This window comes from Rhinopithecus bieti, unplaced genomic scaffold (genome assembly GCF_001698545.2).
Source record: "Rhinopithecus bieti isolate Rb0 unplaced genomic scaffold, ASM169854v2 scaffold_2723, whole genome shotgun sequence".
NCBI classification, from domain to species: domain Eukaryota; kingdom Metazoa; phylum Chordata; class Mammalia; order Primates; family Cercopithecidae; genus Rhinopithecus; species Rhinopithecus bieti.
The window spans coordinates 3,328,141-3,346,698 of NW_016804119.1; the positions used below are offsets into that span (position 1 = coordinate 3,328,141).

Sequence of the window (18,558 nt, forward strand, 5' to 3'; positions counted from 1 at the left end):
TCTGGAAATCTGACAGTTTTAAGAGGCCTCTGTCCACCGCGTCTCGCTGCTGCTGTGCCGTCTGTACGTCACGTACTCAAAGATGGCCGCCCCCAGAGCAGCGAGGCGACTCCGGCGCGGACGCTTCTCCTGAGGAAAAGCCGGAAGGCCGCATTCCGCTCTCCATGGAAACGCGGGTGACCCTCCCTGGAGGTTTAGTGGGGAGGGAGCTGGGCGAGGGGCCCAGAAGTGGAAGAAGTTTAGGGAAGTAAGTTCAGTCTTTAAGAGGTCGCAGCGATTCCAGGGAGAGTCAGGTCAGTGTGTGGGTCAGGACGTGGAAACGCGGCGGGAGGGAGCATTCTGAGGGCGTCTGCGTTGTTCGTGGCGCTGTACGGTGTAGGTAGCGCGGCGGTGTGGGGGAGGCGGGGGCGGGTGTTTTCTTTTGGAGGGGAGCTGGTAGGAGTCCTTGGTGGGTGTCTGTGATGGGATATCTTTGGGGGTCCCTCATGGAGGCTCTGGTGGTCAGTGATTAAAGACCTGAGTAGATCTACGGCCAAGAGTCCTGAGGTCAGGGATTGTGGTCCTCGCGGGTCACTCCCCTGTGCGGCTCAGTGATTGAAAATCGGTGGGGTGGCTTTTTCAACTAATGTGACTTCTGTTTCACATTCTGGATTAATCTGAGGCTCAGTGATCGAGGAATCATTAAGGGAAGCCAGTGTACGTGTGTATCTACTCCAGGTTTTCGTATTAATCTGGCGGGGTGGTGGCCTTTTGTGTAGAGACAAGTGAAAACTGAAGTCTTTTCACAGGAGACCTGGCAGGGTCTGTGTGTGTGTGTGTGTGTGTGTGTGTTTGTGTGTGTTGAGCTCAAACTTTGGCTGCTGAAACAGACTTGATGAACGTTAACATTTCCTAAAAGTTTCAGGTCCAAGTACTTCCTGCACGTTGAGTTTTCTAATCCTCTGGCTTTCCACGACAACCCATGCTCTTGAACCTGCAGAAAATGAAAGTCTTGTTGGGGGGCAGAGAGGGTGCAGATGAATAAGCTTTCTATTTAACAGTATTTTTTTTTATTACTGCTGCACAAATTAATAAGAGCCTATTTTTATCCTTCCTCTTGCAAATGTACTGCATATTTTTTATGGGTGTTTTAGGTTTTGTATGTTCATATATAAAAGGCGGCTATTTTCCCAGTATTTACATTTTTGAATTGTTTTCTAAATTTGTATTTATACCTCGTATTCCTTCTCTCTGTCTCCCTCTTTTTTTTTTTGATGTGTTTCTTGTTCTTCATATTGAAGTGTGTATATAAACACTTTTTTTTTTTTTTTTTGAGATGGAGTCCTGCTCTTTTCACCCAGGCTTGAGTGCAATGGCTGGGCTCACTGCAACCTTTGCCTCCTGTGTTCAAGCCATTCTCCTGCCTCAGTCTCCGAGTAGCTGGGATTACAGGTGCCCACCACCACACCTGGCTAATTTTTTGTATTTTTAGTAGAGACAGTGTTTCGCCATGTTGACCAGGCTGGTCTTGAACTCCTGACCTCAGGTGATCCGCCCACCTCAGCCTCCCAAAGTGCTGGGATTACAGGTGTGAGCCATCATGCCGGGCCATATATAAACACTTTAAAATATATATAAAGACTTTTAAAGAGGTGTGAGGGTAACATTGTATAAAGGAAAAAATGTACAGTTTCTCACCATCCATATGGCGTTATTTAAAAAGCTGATATGAGAATTACTTACTGCTTAGGCATGGTGCTGTGTGGCCTTTGTGACCTCCCCTTTCCTCTTCATGTTACTTCCACACTTCACCGAAGAAAGGCATTTGGCCTTCATTGAGGGTCTTGCGTTTCTTTGGTTTGAGAGAACCAAATAAAGAGACAAATATTCAGGGTCGTGTGTTAAGGTGAATGTACCCCTGAAAGTTGTTTTGCTCCTCAGTCTACAGGTCCTGGCTGCCCTGGGAAGAGACAAGAAGTGAATGAAGAAAGAGGAAGATTCCAGGACCTAGATAATGATTTTTGTGGACACTCTTCACTGGTGACTGAGGTTTCTAACTAGAAATTTAAGGCAGATCCAGAGGAGACAAAGACAGAGTATCCCAGGTGCTGGCCATTTCCCACAACAGAAGAAAATGATCAATGCCCAGGTGACTTTTTCTCATTTTATTCTCTTCTTTATTCCATGGTGGATTTGTAGAGACCTGTAAGAAATCATTTCAGAATCTAGAGAGAAATAAACTTTAAATCTAACTCCAACATCATGGCAAAGTAAGATCAGGAATATAGTGTTTATGTGATTCCTACAAAATGACTGATGTTGGAACATAATGCCTGACTAGAAGATCCTTTCCATTACATTAGCTGTCAGTTTGCATCTGATGTCTCTGACAGCCAGTACAAGAAAGTCATGCTAAGTTATATAATATGCAGTGACTGTGAGGAAAAAGCAGACAGGTGCCTCAGGAGATCATTATTTCATGGCACTTAGATCTCAAGAAAAATTTGGTATTCTTCCCGGAGGTGATATGGTTTTTTGAACAGTGTTTTGAACTAGCTTTCTATTAAAGACAGAAGATTTCTTACTGCTGTTTATAACAGGGTTCCTCAGAGACTCCTATGGAAATAGACCAGGCAAACTCAGTGGACACAGTTTTTTCAGGGGACGAAAGCAAGGCCACACACTCAAGTCTTGTGTGTCTTTGTGAGTTTATTTAGGAATAAAATCTAAGTGGCCTAGGAAAATGGAAGGCGTGCATAGCTTCCATTTGTCCGGAACAGATGGCTGAACTGGCATTAACTGCAGATTTGGCATTAGGGAGTTGTCTGATAAGGTCTTGAGTTGTTGGGTGCCATGTTTGATAACTTCACCTCATCTCAGAATATACAGAATCCTTCTGCATTTTCACATCCAATTCTTACATATTTTTATTGCTTTCATTTTCTGTAATTACGTAAATAACTCATGGATTCCAAAGGGAAAGAAATCTGTTTTTTGTTCGTTTGTTTTGTTTTTTTGAGATGGAGTCTAACTCTGTTCCCCAGGCTGGAGTGCAGTGGTGTGATCTTGTCTCACTATAACCTCCGCCTCCTCGGTTCAAGGGATTCTCATGCCTCAGCTTCCTGAGTAGCTGGGATTACAGGTGCACGCCAGCATGCCTGGCTAATTTTTGTATTTTTAGTAGAGATGGGGTTTCACCACGTTGGTCAGGCTGGTCTCAAACTCCTGACCTCAGGTAATCCACCCACCTCTGCCTCCCAAAGTGCTGGGATTACAGGCGTGAGCCACTGTGCCTGGCCCCACAGGAAAATGAATTCTAATGATGAAGTACACACTGGTTAAAAAAGTAAATTCCTGGGCCGGGCACGGTGGCTCACGCCTGTAATCCTAGCACTTTGGGAGGCCGAGGCAGGTGGATCACCTGAGGTCGGGAGTTCAAGACCAGCCTGACCAAAACCCCGTCTCTACTAAAAACACAAAATTAGACTGGCATGGTGGTGCACGCCTGTAATCCCAGCTACTCGGGAGCCTGAAACAGGAGAATCGCTTGAACCCAGGAGGCGGAGGTTGTGGTGAGCCGAGATCATGCCATTGTACTCCAGCCTGGGCAACAAGAGCAAAACTCTGTCTCAAAAAAAAAAAAAGTAAAATTCCCTTATCATAACTTTCTTCCTAATCCCCTTATAGTGCTTCAACAAAGGTTTGGTAGCATGTACTTGCTGTCACCGAACTCTGCGCATCTCTGTGTGTATGTGTATTTATAAATCTGTGTTTTATGTATGTGTCTGTATATATAAACACATTTATTATGACTTCTTTTGCTTCAGTGGAATCACTTTCCACCTGTTGGTCACCTTAGATCAACTGCATGTGGCCCAGGATGGCTTTGAATGTGGCCCAACACAAATTTGTAAATTTTCTTAAAACATTATGAGAATTTTTTGCACTTTTTTTCCAGCTATCATTAGTGTATCTTATGCATGGCCCAACACATTTCTTCTTCCAATGTGGCCCAGGGAAGCCAAAGATTGGACACCCCTGCCTTAGATGGTATGGTTTTAGAATATAAAGGAATAATCACTATAATTAATTGAAGAATATTAATTGTATAAAATTCCATTTGTCTAAAGTCATACATGGAAACATTGTTAAACTATGTAAAGTATTTAAATGAGTGCCTGCAACATAGAGACTGATACATGGAGTCTTTTTTGCCTTAAATCTTTGCCAATACTTAAAAATATGACATTATCAAATTATACAATTTTCAGTGATCCAATATTCTTTTGTCTTATTTTGCATTTTCCTCATCACAGGTGAGGTTGAAGTCCTTCATGTGTATTTCTTGGCCAACTGGATTTTTTTCTCTTGTGAAATGCCTGACTTTAATTTTTACATAAAAAAAACTTTTTTCTTACTGGTTAATGAGTTGGTTATGTCTACTATATATTGACCTTTTGTTTATTGCAAATTTTTTTTAGCCTGTCATTTTTCTTTCAGCTTTGTTTATGATCTGTTTTTCAATGTAGATATTAAAATTTTTTTCTCATAAAATTTGTCCCTGTTTTTTTCCTTTATGGCATTGAACATGAATATATTTCATATTTGCTTCTGCTTCCGTAGGTTCTTTTGCTTTCTGGTTGGACTTTAAACAGGAAAAACTTATTTTTGAGTATGAAATTAGGTAGAAACCTAAGGTTTTTTTTTCAAACAGATTTATTTCTTGTGTGAAATAATTCTGAATGTGATAAGATCAGCAGCATTAAGAATTTGCAGACTCCACCAAGTCTGTTCTTTTGTCTGTGTATTAATCTCTGCAATTACATGGGGATAGATTATCCCATCAATTTTCATCTAGCTCTTTCCTGCCTCAAGTTCCCACTACCGTATGATTATAAGTCATGTTGAGACAGGAGAGTGGCAGTTTAGTTGACAAGAGGGTCTCAATTTATTTTCCAGTGGCATTCGGGGCTAGGCCATACCATACAATTTGCCGATTGCCATAGAATCAAGACATTGAAGATGTTATTCTGCACTTTTCTTGCTTCTTTTGTTTCTGTGGAAGTCAGTTGTTAGAACATTTTTTGTCTTTCTTTTGATGGTAATGCATCTTTTCGTTCTATTAATGGTTGTTTTCATAATGTTATATTTGCATCGGATGTTCAATAGTTTCTGATGTGTCTAGATGCAGATTTTCTGCTTAGCTTTGTTGATTTATTAAATTTGAGTTACAAGATATTTAATCAGTTCTGAAAATTTCTCACTCAGATATTTGGAAATTGCTTCTCTTATTTCAATATAATATTTCAAAAACTATGTATAGGCATATGTTAGGCCTCATTCTGTCTTCCATATTTAGTAAACTCTCCTTCATACTTTCTGTCACTTTGTGTCTCTGCTTCATTTTTCAGTTATTTTAATTTTTTAAGATAGGGTCTCACTCTGTCACCCAGGCTGGAGTACAGTGGCATGATCACAGCTCACTGCAGCCTCAACTTCCTGGGCTCCAGCGATCCTCCCACCTCACCCTCCCAAGTAGCTGGGACCACAGGCGCGTACCACCGTACCTACCTAATTTCTGTCTTTTTGGTAGAGACAGGATTTCACCATGTTTCCCAGGCTGGTCTTGAACTCCTGAGCTCAAGCTATCCACCTGCCTCAGGCTCCCAAAGTGCTGGGATTACAGGTGTGAGCCACCCCACCTGGCCCAGTTATTTTTTTTTTTACTGTGAATTCCAACTCACTAATTATCTCTTCAGTGTATCTAATATAACCTTTCTGTTAATAGACACACATACCTGTGACTGTATACATATATATACACACATATGTATATATGTTTGTGTGTGTACATATATATTTAATATATATTTCCAAAAATAAGTTTTCCCAATTTGATTACTCTTTAATAGTTTCTCATGCTTTCTATACATTTCTATTTTTTAATCCATTTAATAATTAAACATGAACGTAGTGTCCTGTGATTCTAGCATCTGGAGTCTCCCCATGTCTTATGTTAGTATTAGCTGGGAAGGCTTACAGTGAATGAAACAATTTATATCAGATACCTAGATGTAGGTAGCATATACTTTCTTGACTGGGCAATAGATACTGAAATTAAAATTTATACATAAAACCTGTTTTTACTGAGCGGATTTGATATAAAACCTTAATTTTTGTTGAGCAAATGGGGCACTGTACAATTATAGAATACTTGGAGATTCTCTGGTGATATTAAAAAATACTATAGGCTTATAGATGGATGCAGTCTATGTGGTTAATATGAGCAGGACAACTTCCCTTCACATTTTTCATGTCAGTAAAAGAGAAACACTTTCTATTAAGCAAGGCTCTGTTTTCTTACAGGAATTGCTGACACTGGAGGATGTTACTGTGGAGTTCACCTGGGAGGAGTGGCAGCTCCTGGACCCTTTTCAGAAGGACTTGTACCGGGATGTGATGTTGGAGATCTACAGCAACCTGGTATCAATGGGTAAGGACAGCTGCCCTGTGTCACCTGGAGGGTGCCCAGTCTGTGGTCTTTGCTTTCTCAGCTGCTTACCCTTGGAATTTACTGCAGTGCTCTGAATAGCAGATTTTTGGTACATCCTCTGGCTTCTGGTAAAAGGATATACAGTCACCCCTCAGTGTCTGAGAGGGATTGGTGTCACAGCTTTCCATGGATATGAAATCCACAGATGCTCAAATCTCATATAAAATGGCATTGTATTTGCATATAACCTACACACACCTCCCCCCAAATACTTTAAATCATCTCTAGATTATGCCTGATACTTAATACAACGTATGTGCTATTTAAATAGTTGTTATACTGTATGTTTTAAATTGTTTTTTATTGTGTGTGTGTTTTTTTTTCTTTAGATACAGCATCTTGCTCTGTTGCCCAGGCTAGAATGTAGTGGTGCCTTCATGGCACACTGCAGCTTTGAACTGGGTTCAAGTGATCCTCCTACCTCAGCCTCCTGAGGAACTATGCCTACGGGTGCAAACCACCATGCTTGGCTATTTTTTTTTTTTTTTTTTGGGAGGGTGGGAATCTGTGTTGCCCAGGCTGGTCTCCCACTCCTGGCTTCAAGTGTTGGTTTCATGTCAGCCTCCCATAGTGCTGGAATTACAGGCAAGAGCCACTGCACTTTGTATTTTTTATTGTATTTTTTTTTTTAATATTTTCAATCCATGGTTGGTTGAATCCCTGGATGTGAAATTTTCAGATATTAAGGTCTGACTGTAATCTGCCCTTTCCTGAGAGAAAAGCCTCTACTTACTTTGCAGATGTGAAAACTGTCTAGTTACTTAAATGTAACATTCTCTCACATTACATACACCAGCCCAATCCAGTGTGTCCGTCTTCTGTCATTTCCCATAAACAGGTTATCAAGTCAGCAAACCAGATGCACTCTCCAGGTTGGAACGAGGAGAAGAACCATGGACAATGGAAGATGAAAGGCACAGTCGAATCTGTCCAGGTATGTGAGAACCAGCAAGATGCGTAAGTCACATTATAGTCAGTAAAAGAATGCTGTGTGGGTGTCTCAGGACACGGAAGCAGTGCCTATTAGGAATACAGATCATTTTTTCTCCACAAAAAACCCTTCCCATCTTATTTTAAGGTTGCATTCTCCTTTAGTACCATACTTCTTTCCTGTCTGTGCTGGTGTTGTATTGAATGTCCTCTACCTGTGGAGTTCTCTTGTTAAAAGTCTCTACTATTTTTGTTGACTGTTTACCTAGAAAGGACTGTTTTACATCCTACATCAGTTCTAGTCCAAACCAGGTCATAACTTATGTCTATCTCAGAGTACTTCCTTTGTACATTTGATTTCTGCTTTTCCTTTAGTTCATCTTAGACGGTAGCATTGTATTCATTTCCCTAATGTGTTTTTCCCATTATAGATTTGTTTTTTAACAGCCTAATTTACATACCATACAATTTTCCAATTTAAAGTTTATTTTTCAGTGCTTCATAGTATATGAACAGTTATGTAACCATCACCACAGTCAATTTTTTTTCTTTCTTTTTTTTGTTTTTTGAGATGGAGTCTCGCTTTGTCACCCAGGCTGGAGTGCAATGGTATGATCTTGGCTCACTGCAACCTCCACCTCCTGGGTTCAAGCGATTCTCCTGCCTCAGCCTCCTGAGTAGCTGGGATTACAGGCGCGCACCATCATGCCCAGCTAATTTTTGTGTTTTTGTAGAGACGGGGTTTCACCATGTTGGCCAGTTTGGTCTCATACTCCTGACCTCGTGACCCACTCGCCTTGGCCTCCCAAAGTGCTGGGATTACAGGTGTGAGCCACCACACTCGGCCTCTACTTTTTATCTCTATAGATTTGCCTGTTCTGGACATTTTATATAAATAGAATCATAAAATATATGGTTTTTTGTGTCTCGCTTCTTTTATTTAGCATAGTGTTTTTGAAATTCTTCCATTCTTTAGCATGTATCAGTACTTCATTTCTTTTTATTGCTGAATGATATTCCATTGTATGGATATACCACATTTTATTTATCCATTCATCTATTGAATTAACATTTGGGTTGTTTCTACTTGTTGGCGTTTATGAATCATGCTGCTATGAAAGTTCGTGTACAACTTTTTCAGGAACATATGTTTTCATTTCTCTTGAGCCTTCACCTAGGAGTAGAATTCCCAGGTCATTTGTAGTCCAGGAGGGGGTCCAAGTGCAGTACTTCTGGTCCTTCTCTCACTGTGGACATTACGTCTCTTCCCACCACAGTGTGTGACAATACAGAGTATTGACAACTAGGGAAGTTCACTTGAGCCTTTGGTGGCCAGAGTTTTCATTAGGTTCCAGTCACATACAGCCCACATGGCTGACTTTTAGTCTTTTGCCTCTCCCAGAAGTCGGGCTAATACCTAGAGTGTCTAGTTTTTCCAAAGTGTGGAACTGATATGGCATGGGCCAAAGCCCCTGTCATAAATCATATTGTTAAACTGTCCAGCAGCTAAAGCCAGTGGGCAAACAAAGACACTCCTATAGGCCAGGACATTCCAGGGGCCTAGAGCTCATTTCCTAATAGCTAAGAACAAATGTTAGATCTCTCTTTGGATGAGGTTAGATCTAGATCCTCACTACACAGAAGATTACCATAAAAATTAACGATACAGGGGTTAATTTAGGAATACAGAGGAAATAGAGCATATGGCAGGATAGTCAGAATTGCAGCAAGAGTATGATGTCCACAAAGCATATCTAGATTTTGAATTAGGAAGATGGTGACATGAATTAAGAATGAAGGCATGGGCCAGGTGCAGTGGCTCATGCCTGTAATCCCAGCACTTTGGGAGGCTGAGGTGAGTGGATCACCTGAGGTCAGGAGTTCAAGACCAGCCTCACCAATATGGAGAAACCCCATCTCTACTAAAGATACAAAATTAGCCGGGCATGGTGGCACATGCCTGTAAGCTACTCAGGAAGGCTGAGGCAGGAGAATCGCTTGAACCCGGGAAGCGGAGGTTGTGGGGCGCCGAGATTGTGCCATTGCACTCCAGCCTGGGCAACAAGAGCGCAACTCTGTCTCAAAAAAAAAAAGAATGAAGGCATGAAATAGGAATTGTGCAAGGCCATGGGCTTGACTATCAAAAGATTGGCCTCAAGTTGGCCAAATACAGGTAAGTTGATAGAAGCTGCTTGTTGGAGAAATCGTGGAGCAGAAACATGGTAATATTCATGGTAATGTAAGCTTTTTTTTAATCAAGATGACCTTTGATTTTATATATGAGTAATTGAGGTAGCATGGTTGAGGATTGGTTACTTTTATATTTTTGTCTTTTCACAAAATACCTTGCTAGTCTGACCTTTCACCTGGATGACAGCGTGTAGTAGCAATAATAAGAAACAGCTAAATATCTTAAGAAAAACTGAAGGTGAAGCTGGCACAACCTTTGTCTAGAAGGAGGAAGTTTATCCTTTAGTACAGCTTAACTGATTCTGAGACATAAATGTAGCATTACTGAAGTAGATGCTATTGGTAGCAGATGAGGAAACAGTGTATCAGGGACATTGAAATGGGAAAAATTTGATACGACTTTTTTTTTTGAGGCAGGGTCTCACTTTGTTGCTCAGGCTGGAGTGCAGTGGCACGATTTCAGCTCACTGCAGCCTCGACCTCCTGGGCTCAAGCGATCCTCCTGCCTCAACATCCCAAGTTGCTGGAACTACAGACGCATGTCACCATGTCTGGCTAATTTTTGTATTTTTTGTAAAGATGATGTTTCACCATGTTGCCCAGGCTGGTCTGGAACTCCAAAGCTAAAGTGATCTGCCCACCTTGACCTCCTAAAAGCGCTGGGATTACAGGTGTGAGCCACCGTGCCTGGCCTTGATATGACATGACTTTTCTACTGCACACAAAATGTGATGGAAGAAAGTGACAGTTCATATCCCATGCAGCAGCACATTTTCTTCTGAAGGCAACTACATGGTACACTGGCCAGTTGCAAAATTCCCTATCATTGTTTTCCTGTTTCATAATTAATGGAACATATGATAACACAACACAGCTAAACCAGAGGGTGGAATATTGACTATAGGAGTTGTTCATTAAATGTGATGAATGTTTTTGGAAAGTTAGATAGTAGTCTACAGATTGAAGAGGGGCAAATTTAATAACAGTTACCACACAAGAGTCTATCTCAGTTCACTTAATTTCAACAGATGGAGATTTCTAACTCTTACTTGCCAGGCAACAAGTATGTGAGTGTATTTATTCTATATATCTCAGTAAGCATATTTCCCTGATCTTTGTACTCACAATTTAGTTCCTCTAAGAGGGCTTAAATAATCCCAAAACCAAATGTTGGAATGTCTAAAACCTTGGCTCTGTACCTTCCTCTTTCATTCTACGTGTCTTCTCAACATGGTATCCTGGTCCAGTGCCTTGGCTTACACCCATAGTCCCAGCACTTTGGGAAGCAGAGGTGGGCAGATGACTTGAGCCCAAGAGTTCAAGACCAGCTTGGGCAACATGGCAAGACCCTGTCTCTACAAACAATACAAAAATCACTCAGGCGTGGTGGCATGCACCTGTAGTCCCAGCTACTCAGGAGGCTGAGGTGGGAGAATTGCTTAAGCCTGGAAGATGGAGGTTGCAGTGATGCAAGATTGTGCCACTGCACGCCAGCCTGGGTGACAGTAAGACCCTGTCTCAAAAGAAAAAAAAAGAAAAAAAAGTAATTCAGTCCTTTTTTCTTAAATAATATGTATGTGCTGATTATTTCCATGCTGCCTTCTCCATTTATACCTCCAACCAGATTCTTGATGTCTGTGTTATGTATTTGATAACCATTTCAAAGTGTGTTTCTTTTTTTTTTTTTGAGACGGAGTCTTGCTCTGCCACCCAGGCTGGAGTACAGTGGCCAGATCTCAGCTCACTGCAAGCTCCGCCTCCCGGGTTTACGCCATTCTCCTGCCTCAGCCTCCCGAGTAGCTGGGACTACAGGCGCCCGCCTCATCGCCCGGCTAGTTTTTTGTATTTTAAGTAGAAACAGGGTTTCACCGTATTAGCCAGGATGGTCTCGATCTCCTGACCTCGTGATCCGCCCATCTCGGCCTCCCAAAGTGCTGGGATTACAGGCTTGAGCCACCGCGCCCGGCCCTCAAAGTGTGTTTCACAGTGTATACTTTACATGTTCTGGACTGCAGTAATATTTGCCATCTTATCAGATGCTTTCATCTACCCAGTGTCTCAAGCCATATATTTAGTAATCTTTGAGTCCTCACTTTCCTCACTCTCCCCATTGAATTCATCATTTAACCTTGTATTTTCTTTATACAAATATATCCTGCTTCCCCCAACTCTCATCATCTACACTGCTCCACCAAACCACACTTAACATCTCCAACTCCCTTCTTTTTTTGTTCCCTCTGTTTTTCCTAACTAGAATTCAGCATCAGTGAAAAGAAGGCATATTTTGTATATCTCAAATGGAAGCAGAGTGCCTTATCCATAGGAGTCATTCAACAAATACTAGTGGAGTGAATAAATACAACCCTCAGAATTTTGGATCAGTTGCCTTTTCCACCTTTGTGGTCTGGTGTCTCCCAAAATTTTGTGGAATGGTGTTCCTCCAAGCCCTGTTGTTTGCTTGTAATAATGACTTGCTTGTATTTTACTGTGTCCACATGTTTTGCAAGGTCCTGTTTAGAAAGCAGTCAAATCTATACAGATTGTCAACTGCCTCACCTTATTTGCACACAGACTGCTTTTACTTTTTGTTTATATTATTATGTTTTTACCAAAGTGTATACGTGAAGTTGCTTTTATACTATTATCATCGTATTGTCATTAAATAGCCATATTTAAAAACACCTGGCCGGGTGTGGTGGCTCACGTCTATAATCCCAGCATTTTGAGAGGCCGAGGTAGGGGGATCACCTGAGGTCAGGAGTTCAAGACCAGCCTGGCCAACATATTAAAACTCTGTCTCTACTAAAAATACAAAAATTAGCTGGGCGTGATGGCACATGCCTGTAAACCCAGCTGCTTCAGAGGCTGAGTTAGGAGAATTGCTTGAACCCAGGAGGCAGAGGTTACAGTAAGCCGAGATCATACCACTGCACTCCAGCCTGGGTAACAGAGTGAGATTCTGTCTCTAATAATAATAATAACAATAATAATAATAATAAACAAGGATTTTTTTTTTTAAGAAAACAGTTTTATCCCCAACAAGATTATGAAAGGATTCATTGTTCTCTTCTTTCCTAGAAAACAACAAAGTTGATGATCATCTGCAGGATCGCTTGGAAAATCAAAGGATGCTGAAGAGTATGGAACAATACCATGAACGTAATGCATTGGGAAATACTGCCTCTCAAACCAAAAGCCATTGTCTTTTCAGGGAAAATCATGATACATTTGAATTACATATAAAAACTTTGAAATCAAATTTAAGTTTAGTCAACCAGAGCAGAAGCTATGAAATTAAGAACTCTACTAAATTTAATGGAGATGGGAAATCATTTCTTCATGGTGAGTATGAAGAACTTTATTCTGCAGCTAAATTCTCTGTAAGCACAAAATCCAGTAGCACTAAATCCCAAGTCAGTAAGCATCAGAGAACTCATGAAATAGAAAAAACCCACATATGCAGTGAATGTGGGAAAGCATTTGTCAAGAAGTCACAGCTCACTGATCATGAGAGAGTTCATACAGGAGAAAAACCTTATGGATGTACTTTTTGTGCAAAAGTGTTCTCCAGAAAATCCAGGCTAAATGAACATCAAAGAATTCATAAAAGAGAGAAATCTTTTATATGCAGTGAATGTGGAAAAGTCTTCACCATGAAGAGCCGTCTGATTGAACATCAGCGAACTCATACTGGAGAGAAACCCTACATATGCAATGAATGTGGAAAAGGCTTCCCAGGCAAGCGTAATCTCATTGTACATCAGCGAAATCATACTGGAGAGAAATCCTATGTATGTAGTGAATGTGGAAAAGGCTTCACTGGGAAGAGCATGCTTATCATACATCAGCGAACTCATACAGGAGAGAAGCCCTACATCTGTAGTGAATGTGGGAAAGGCTTCACCACAAAGCACTATGTCATCATACATCAACGAAATCATACAGGAGAGAAACCATATATATGCAATGAATGTGGGAAAGGCTTCACCATGAAGAGCCGTATGATCGAACATCAACGAACTCATACAGGAGAGAAACCCTATGTATGCAATGAATGTGGAAAAGGCTTTCCCAGGAAGAGTAATCTCATTGTACATCAGAGAAATCATACAGTAGAGAAGTCATATCTATGTAGTGAATGTGGAAAAGGTTTTACTGTGAAAAGCATGCTCATCATACATCAGCGAACTCATACTGGAGAGAAGCCCTACATATGCAGTGAATGTGGGAAAGGCTTCCCCTTGAAGAGTCGGCTGATTGTACATCAGCGAACTCATACTGGAGAGAAACCTTACAGGTGCAGTGAATGTGGGAAAGGTTTCATTGTGAATAGTGGACTGATGTTACATCAGCGAACTCATACTGGAGAGAAACCATACATATGCAATGAATGTGGAAAAGGTTTTGCCTTTAAGAGCAATCTTGTTGTACATCAGCGAACTCATACTGGAGAGAAACCCTTTATGTGCAGTGAATGTGGAAAAGGCTTTACCATGAAACGCTATCTTATTGTACATCAGCAAATTCATACAGAAGAGAAATCTTGTATATGTAGTGAATGTGGAAGAGGCTTTGCAATGGAAACTGAGCTTGCTTTACATAAGCAAGTTCATACTGGAGAAAAACCTTATGGATGCAATGAATGTGGTAAAGGCTTCACTGTGAAGAGCCGTCTAATTGTTCATCAACGAACTCACACAGGAGAGAAACCCTTTGTATGCGGTGAATGTAGAAAAGCCTTCTCCTCAAAGAGAAATCTCATTGTACATCAGCGAACTCATAGTGGAAACAAACCCTAACAATGCAATGGACGTGGTCATGCCTTTGGAAAGAAAATATGTCTTGTACACCATCAGCAATTTCACAGTATAGTTTTATGTGTATTGAGTATGAAAATCATATTTCAAAATCCAGTGTTATCCACTAGGATAAATGCTATCAATGTCAAAAAGGCTTCAACATGAATTCAGGCTCTGAAATCTTTGATGTACCAATGTATAGAAAATAACTCAGAGAGATTCTGTGGATTGGGGGTAACCTTTCATTTGTCAACCTTCATTAAAACTATGACAATGTCCACATGTGAAATGTGTAAGGTACATAGTCCTTTTGCAGAGAATTTGAACTGATTACATACAAGCAAACTCATGCAGAGAGAAAACCATGTTAGTAATGTGAACTGAGCCGGGCATGGTGGCTCACGCGTGTAATCCCAGCACTTTGGGAGGCCGAGGCGGGCAGATCACAAGGTCAGGAGATCCAAGACCATCCTGTCGAACACAGTGAAACCCTGTCTCTACTAAAAATACAAAAAAATTAGCCGGGCATGGTGGTGGGTGCCTGTAGTCCCAGCTATTCGGGAGACTGAGGCAGGCGAATGGCATGAACCCAGGGGGCTGAGCTTGCAGTGAGCGGAGATTGTGCCACTGCACTCCAGCCTGGGGGACAGAGCGAGACTCCGTCTTGAAAAATAAATAAATAAAGTAATGTGAACTGATTAAACAGCGGTGTGCTCCTAGCATACCTGCATATAGGCAGTGTAGAGCAGCCTGTTGCTAGATTTCACACTTGCAGTTTGCAGGAGTGAATTTTAATGAATGCAGAGAATGCACTAGTGCCTTCAGTGATTAATTACCTCATACTGTATGTCACAATAAACATGTAGGAAATAAACTTGATACATCCAATGCAGAAAAGTCTTGAAAATTTTCTGAGTAACTATCTCTTGAAAAGTATTTACTGAGATAAATCTTACAAAGGGGGACGCTAGGAAAGCCTTCTATGGGAAGAAAGACCCTGTCTCATCAGTGATCATAATAGATCATCAGTGAACTTACACATACTAGCAGCATTATCATGGGGAAAGCCTTTGCGCAGAAATAAAACCTTAACAGTTGGCAGATATATTTCACACTGGAGAAAAAGTTTCAGATGGCAGTGAATACAGTAGGATTTCAGTGATACATTCTGCCTCATCATCATTACTTCATACGGAAATAAAACTTAAATGAAGAGTAACTTTAAAAAGGATCAGGAAATTCATGAAGTAAAAAAGTCTCATGAAAATGATACATATTTGAGGACTTTCTGTCACAAATCTAAACTCATGATACACTTGATGTCTATTCTGGGACAGCATACCTTGCATATTATCAATGATTCCATAATTGTAAAGTGGGCTGTTCTTATCACTGATTAAATTTTAATGCTATATATAACTGGTGCTTTCTGTGCCAACCTGATGTAATTATTTATTAGATCTTACATATAAGCCCCAAATTTATTTTTTCAATTTATTGATAAACGTAATTCAGTATATTTGGATGTGTTTATCCAATTTTAGTAGGTACCATTATGTAGTTTACAAAATGCCTTAAATATTATTTTCTAAAATTTGTTTTGAAATAATTTTAGATTCACAAGAGATTACAAAATATACGTAAGTTTCCTGAGTATCCTCTGCTTAGCATCATCAATATTATCTTACATAACCATAATAATCAAAACCAATAAAATGACATTAGTGCAATGCTGTTAAACTACAGCCTTTATTTGGACTTCACTACTTTGTGCGTGCAGTAATTATTGTTTTATTTATTTTTGTGTAGAGTTCTAAGCAATTCTGTAAGATGTATAGATTTATGTAAATCCCACCACAATCAGGATGTGAAACTGTTGTGCCAACAGAAAGAAACATCCTCGCTACCTCTTTTTTTTTTTTTTAATTTTTTGAGACACAGTTCTGCTCTTGTTGCCCAGGCTGGAGTGCAATAGCACGATCTTGGCTTGCTGCAACCTCTGCCTCCCAGGTTCAAGTGATTCTCCTGCCTTAGCCTCCCGAGTAGCTGGGATTACAGGCGCTCACCACCACACCCGACTAATTTTTGTATTTTTAGTAGAGATGGGGTTTCACTATGTTGGCCAGGCTGGTCTTGAACTCTTGACCCCAGGCGATCCATCTGCCTCAGCCTCCCAAAGTGCTGGGATTACAAGCATGAGCCACTGCACACGGCCTCCTCTTGCTACCTCTTTGTACTCACACTGTCCTACCAATATGACCCATGGTAACGACTGATCCCATCACTCTTAATTTTGTCATTTCAAGAATGCTGTTAAAATGCAATTGTAAGGTATGCAACCTTTGAGATAGGGCTTTGTTCACTCAGCAGATTACCCTTAAGATCTATCCAAGTTCTTGGGTATCTAAATAGTTTTAATTTTTGTTACTGAGTTAGTATTCTTTTAAGTGGATGCACCAGGGTTTGTGTATCCATTAACTGTTGATGGACATTTGGGTTGTTTCCAGTGTTTTGCTGTTATAAGTAAAGATGCTGTGACTATTTTTGTACCTGATATTGTATGAACATAAGTTTTTATATATTTGGGATAGACACTGGGGGCATGACTGCTGGTGAATATGGTAAGTTTGTGTTTAACTTTATGAGAAACGGCCAAACTCTTTCCCAGAGTGGCTGTACTAATTTACATCCCACCACCAATGTGTGAGCATTCCGTTTGTTCCATGCTCTTTCTAGCTCTTGGCATTGCCAGTGTGCTTTAGCTTTCCTATTAGGTATGTGGTGGTATATGATCATGGCCTCAACTTACACATCTGTAACAGAAGATGACGTTCAGCATCTCTACATCCACTGAGAACCATATCAAGTAAAATTGTAACTTCTGCTTCCAACCAGCAAACACAATTTTTATAACTTAAAAGAATATTATATTTTATAACATATTTACCCTTTCTGTTCTTTTTTCTGCATTCCTGATGTTATGTTTCCTTTAGTTATTTCCTTTTTATGCGAACTTCCTTAATCATTTCTCTTCGAGCAGGCCTGGTGGCAAAAAATTATTAGTTTTCCCTAGAAACGGTTCCTGTTTTCTCTATCCAGAGTTATTTCCCTTGATCTAATGAGATTTAATCCAGTTTATAAATGGTGAGTTATCTTTATAAAAGTAATAGACATTTGCCACATAGTATTGTGGCAGAATTCAATCTCTGACTCCATATTGAGTAATTCACTCCTTTGAAAATATTTTTTGAATTTTATATGACTGAAAGTTGCTTAATAAAAAAATAAGTATAAAAAAAAAGAAAAAGAAAATATTTTTTGAGCTTCTACACCATGGCAGGCATGTTTTAGACAATGGAGACACATCAGTGAACAAAACAGGCAAAGTACTGGCTTTGATATGACAGTCTGGTGAAGGAGACTGAGTAAGATAAATACAAAACCAAATTCAGATAAGTGCTAGGAAGAAATATAAAGCCTAGCAAGTTCATAGATTGTAATCAGAGTTATTTTAGTAAGAGTTTTCAGGGAAGGCTTTTCTGTGCAGATGTAATTTGAACCAAAGCCTAAGTGTACTGTGGGGAGACAGCCATCATATTTGTAAGTCCATAACACTATAGAATTTTCTAAGTGTTTTCTTTGGGGTGCCTGCCTCAGCATTCTCTGAGAAGCTTGTAAAAGAAGGCAAATTCTTGAGTCACTCCCTGGATTTCCAAGCTAGAATTTCTGGGAATGGGGTTCAGACTCTGCATTTATAAAAAGAGCCTTCTTAAATTTGAACATCTCTGCCCTAAATTGTGGATTGGTGCTCCCATCACCACTCCCACACTGTGTAACAGGATGGATTCAGGGCAGATCGTCTACAGCAATGAGTCAGGCAAAAGTGCTCCACCAACCAGGCCCTTGAATCACCTTCCTTGTCCCGTGAGTCAGCACAGCCTGCCACAGCAAAGTCGTAACAGCCCACTCCTGGAAATGATCAGTGAGTGAAGGGGTGGCCAGCCCCTCCACAACGTGTGGGTGTTTCTCATCAGGTGGGACGAGAGACTGAGAAAAAAAATAAGACAGAGAGACAAAGTATAGAGAAAGAAAAGCGGGCCCAGGGGT

General features: G+C 40.5%; 1 protein-coding gene and 1 long non-coding RNA gene across 7 annotated transcripts in view; one reads left to right on the forward strand and one right to left on the reverse strand.

Annotated features, from left to right (window-relative positions):
- Nucleotides 1-18,558, reverse strand: part of LOC108524027 (uncharacterized) — a 36,523-nt gene that overhangs the window by 14,058 nt on the left and 3,907 nt on the right. For all 4 annotated transcript variants that reach the window (XR_001883956.1, XR_001883955.1, XR_001883960.1 and 1 more), the window contains 2 exons: nucleotides 17,399-17,493; nucleotides 1,723-1,939 (listed from right to left, as the gene is read on the reverse strand). This is a non-coding gene — a long non-coding RNA (uncharacterized LOC108524027). The remainder of the gene's footprint in view (nucleotides 1-1,722; nucleotides 1,940-17,398; nucleotides 17,494-18,558) is intronic.
- ZNF432 (zinc finger protein 432) lies at nucleotides 85-14,902 on the forward strand. Of its 3 annotated transcripts, none has more exons than XM_017864803.1 (5): nucleotides 85-176; nucleotides 1,921-2,128; nucleotides 6,346-6,472; nucleotides 7,371-7,466; nucleotides 12,731-14,871. In XM_017864803.1, exons 2-5 carry the CDS (start codon nucleotides 2,114-2,116, stop codon nucleotides 14,449-14,451), a joined length of 1,959 nt encoding a protein of 652 aa, XP_017720292.1. In that variant the 5' UTR covers nucleotides 85-176; nucleotides 1,921-2,113; the 3' UTR covers nucleotides 14,452-14,871. The 3 variants fall into 3 exon arrangements, with proteins under 3 accessions (XP_017720292.1, XP_017720285.1, XP_017720297.1); XM_017864796.1 differs by having other exon boundaries at nucleotides 169-293; nucleotides 12,731-14,735; XM_017864808.1 differs by lacking the exon at nucleotides 85-176 and adding an exon at nucleotides 301-375 and having other exon boundaries at nucleotides 12,731-14,902.

Coding starts and splice junctions, on each gene's coding strand:
- ZNF432 (XM_017864803.1), top strand. Junction 6,473..7,370: donor CAGCAACCTGGTATCAATGG/GTAAGGACAGCT, acceptor TCCCATAAACAG/GTTATCAAGTCAGCAAACCA. Junction 7,467..12,730: donor GCACAGTCGAATCTGTCCAG/GTATGTGAGAAC, acceptor CTTCTTTCCTAG/AAAACAACAAAGTTGATGAT.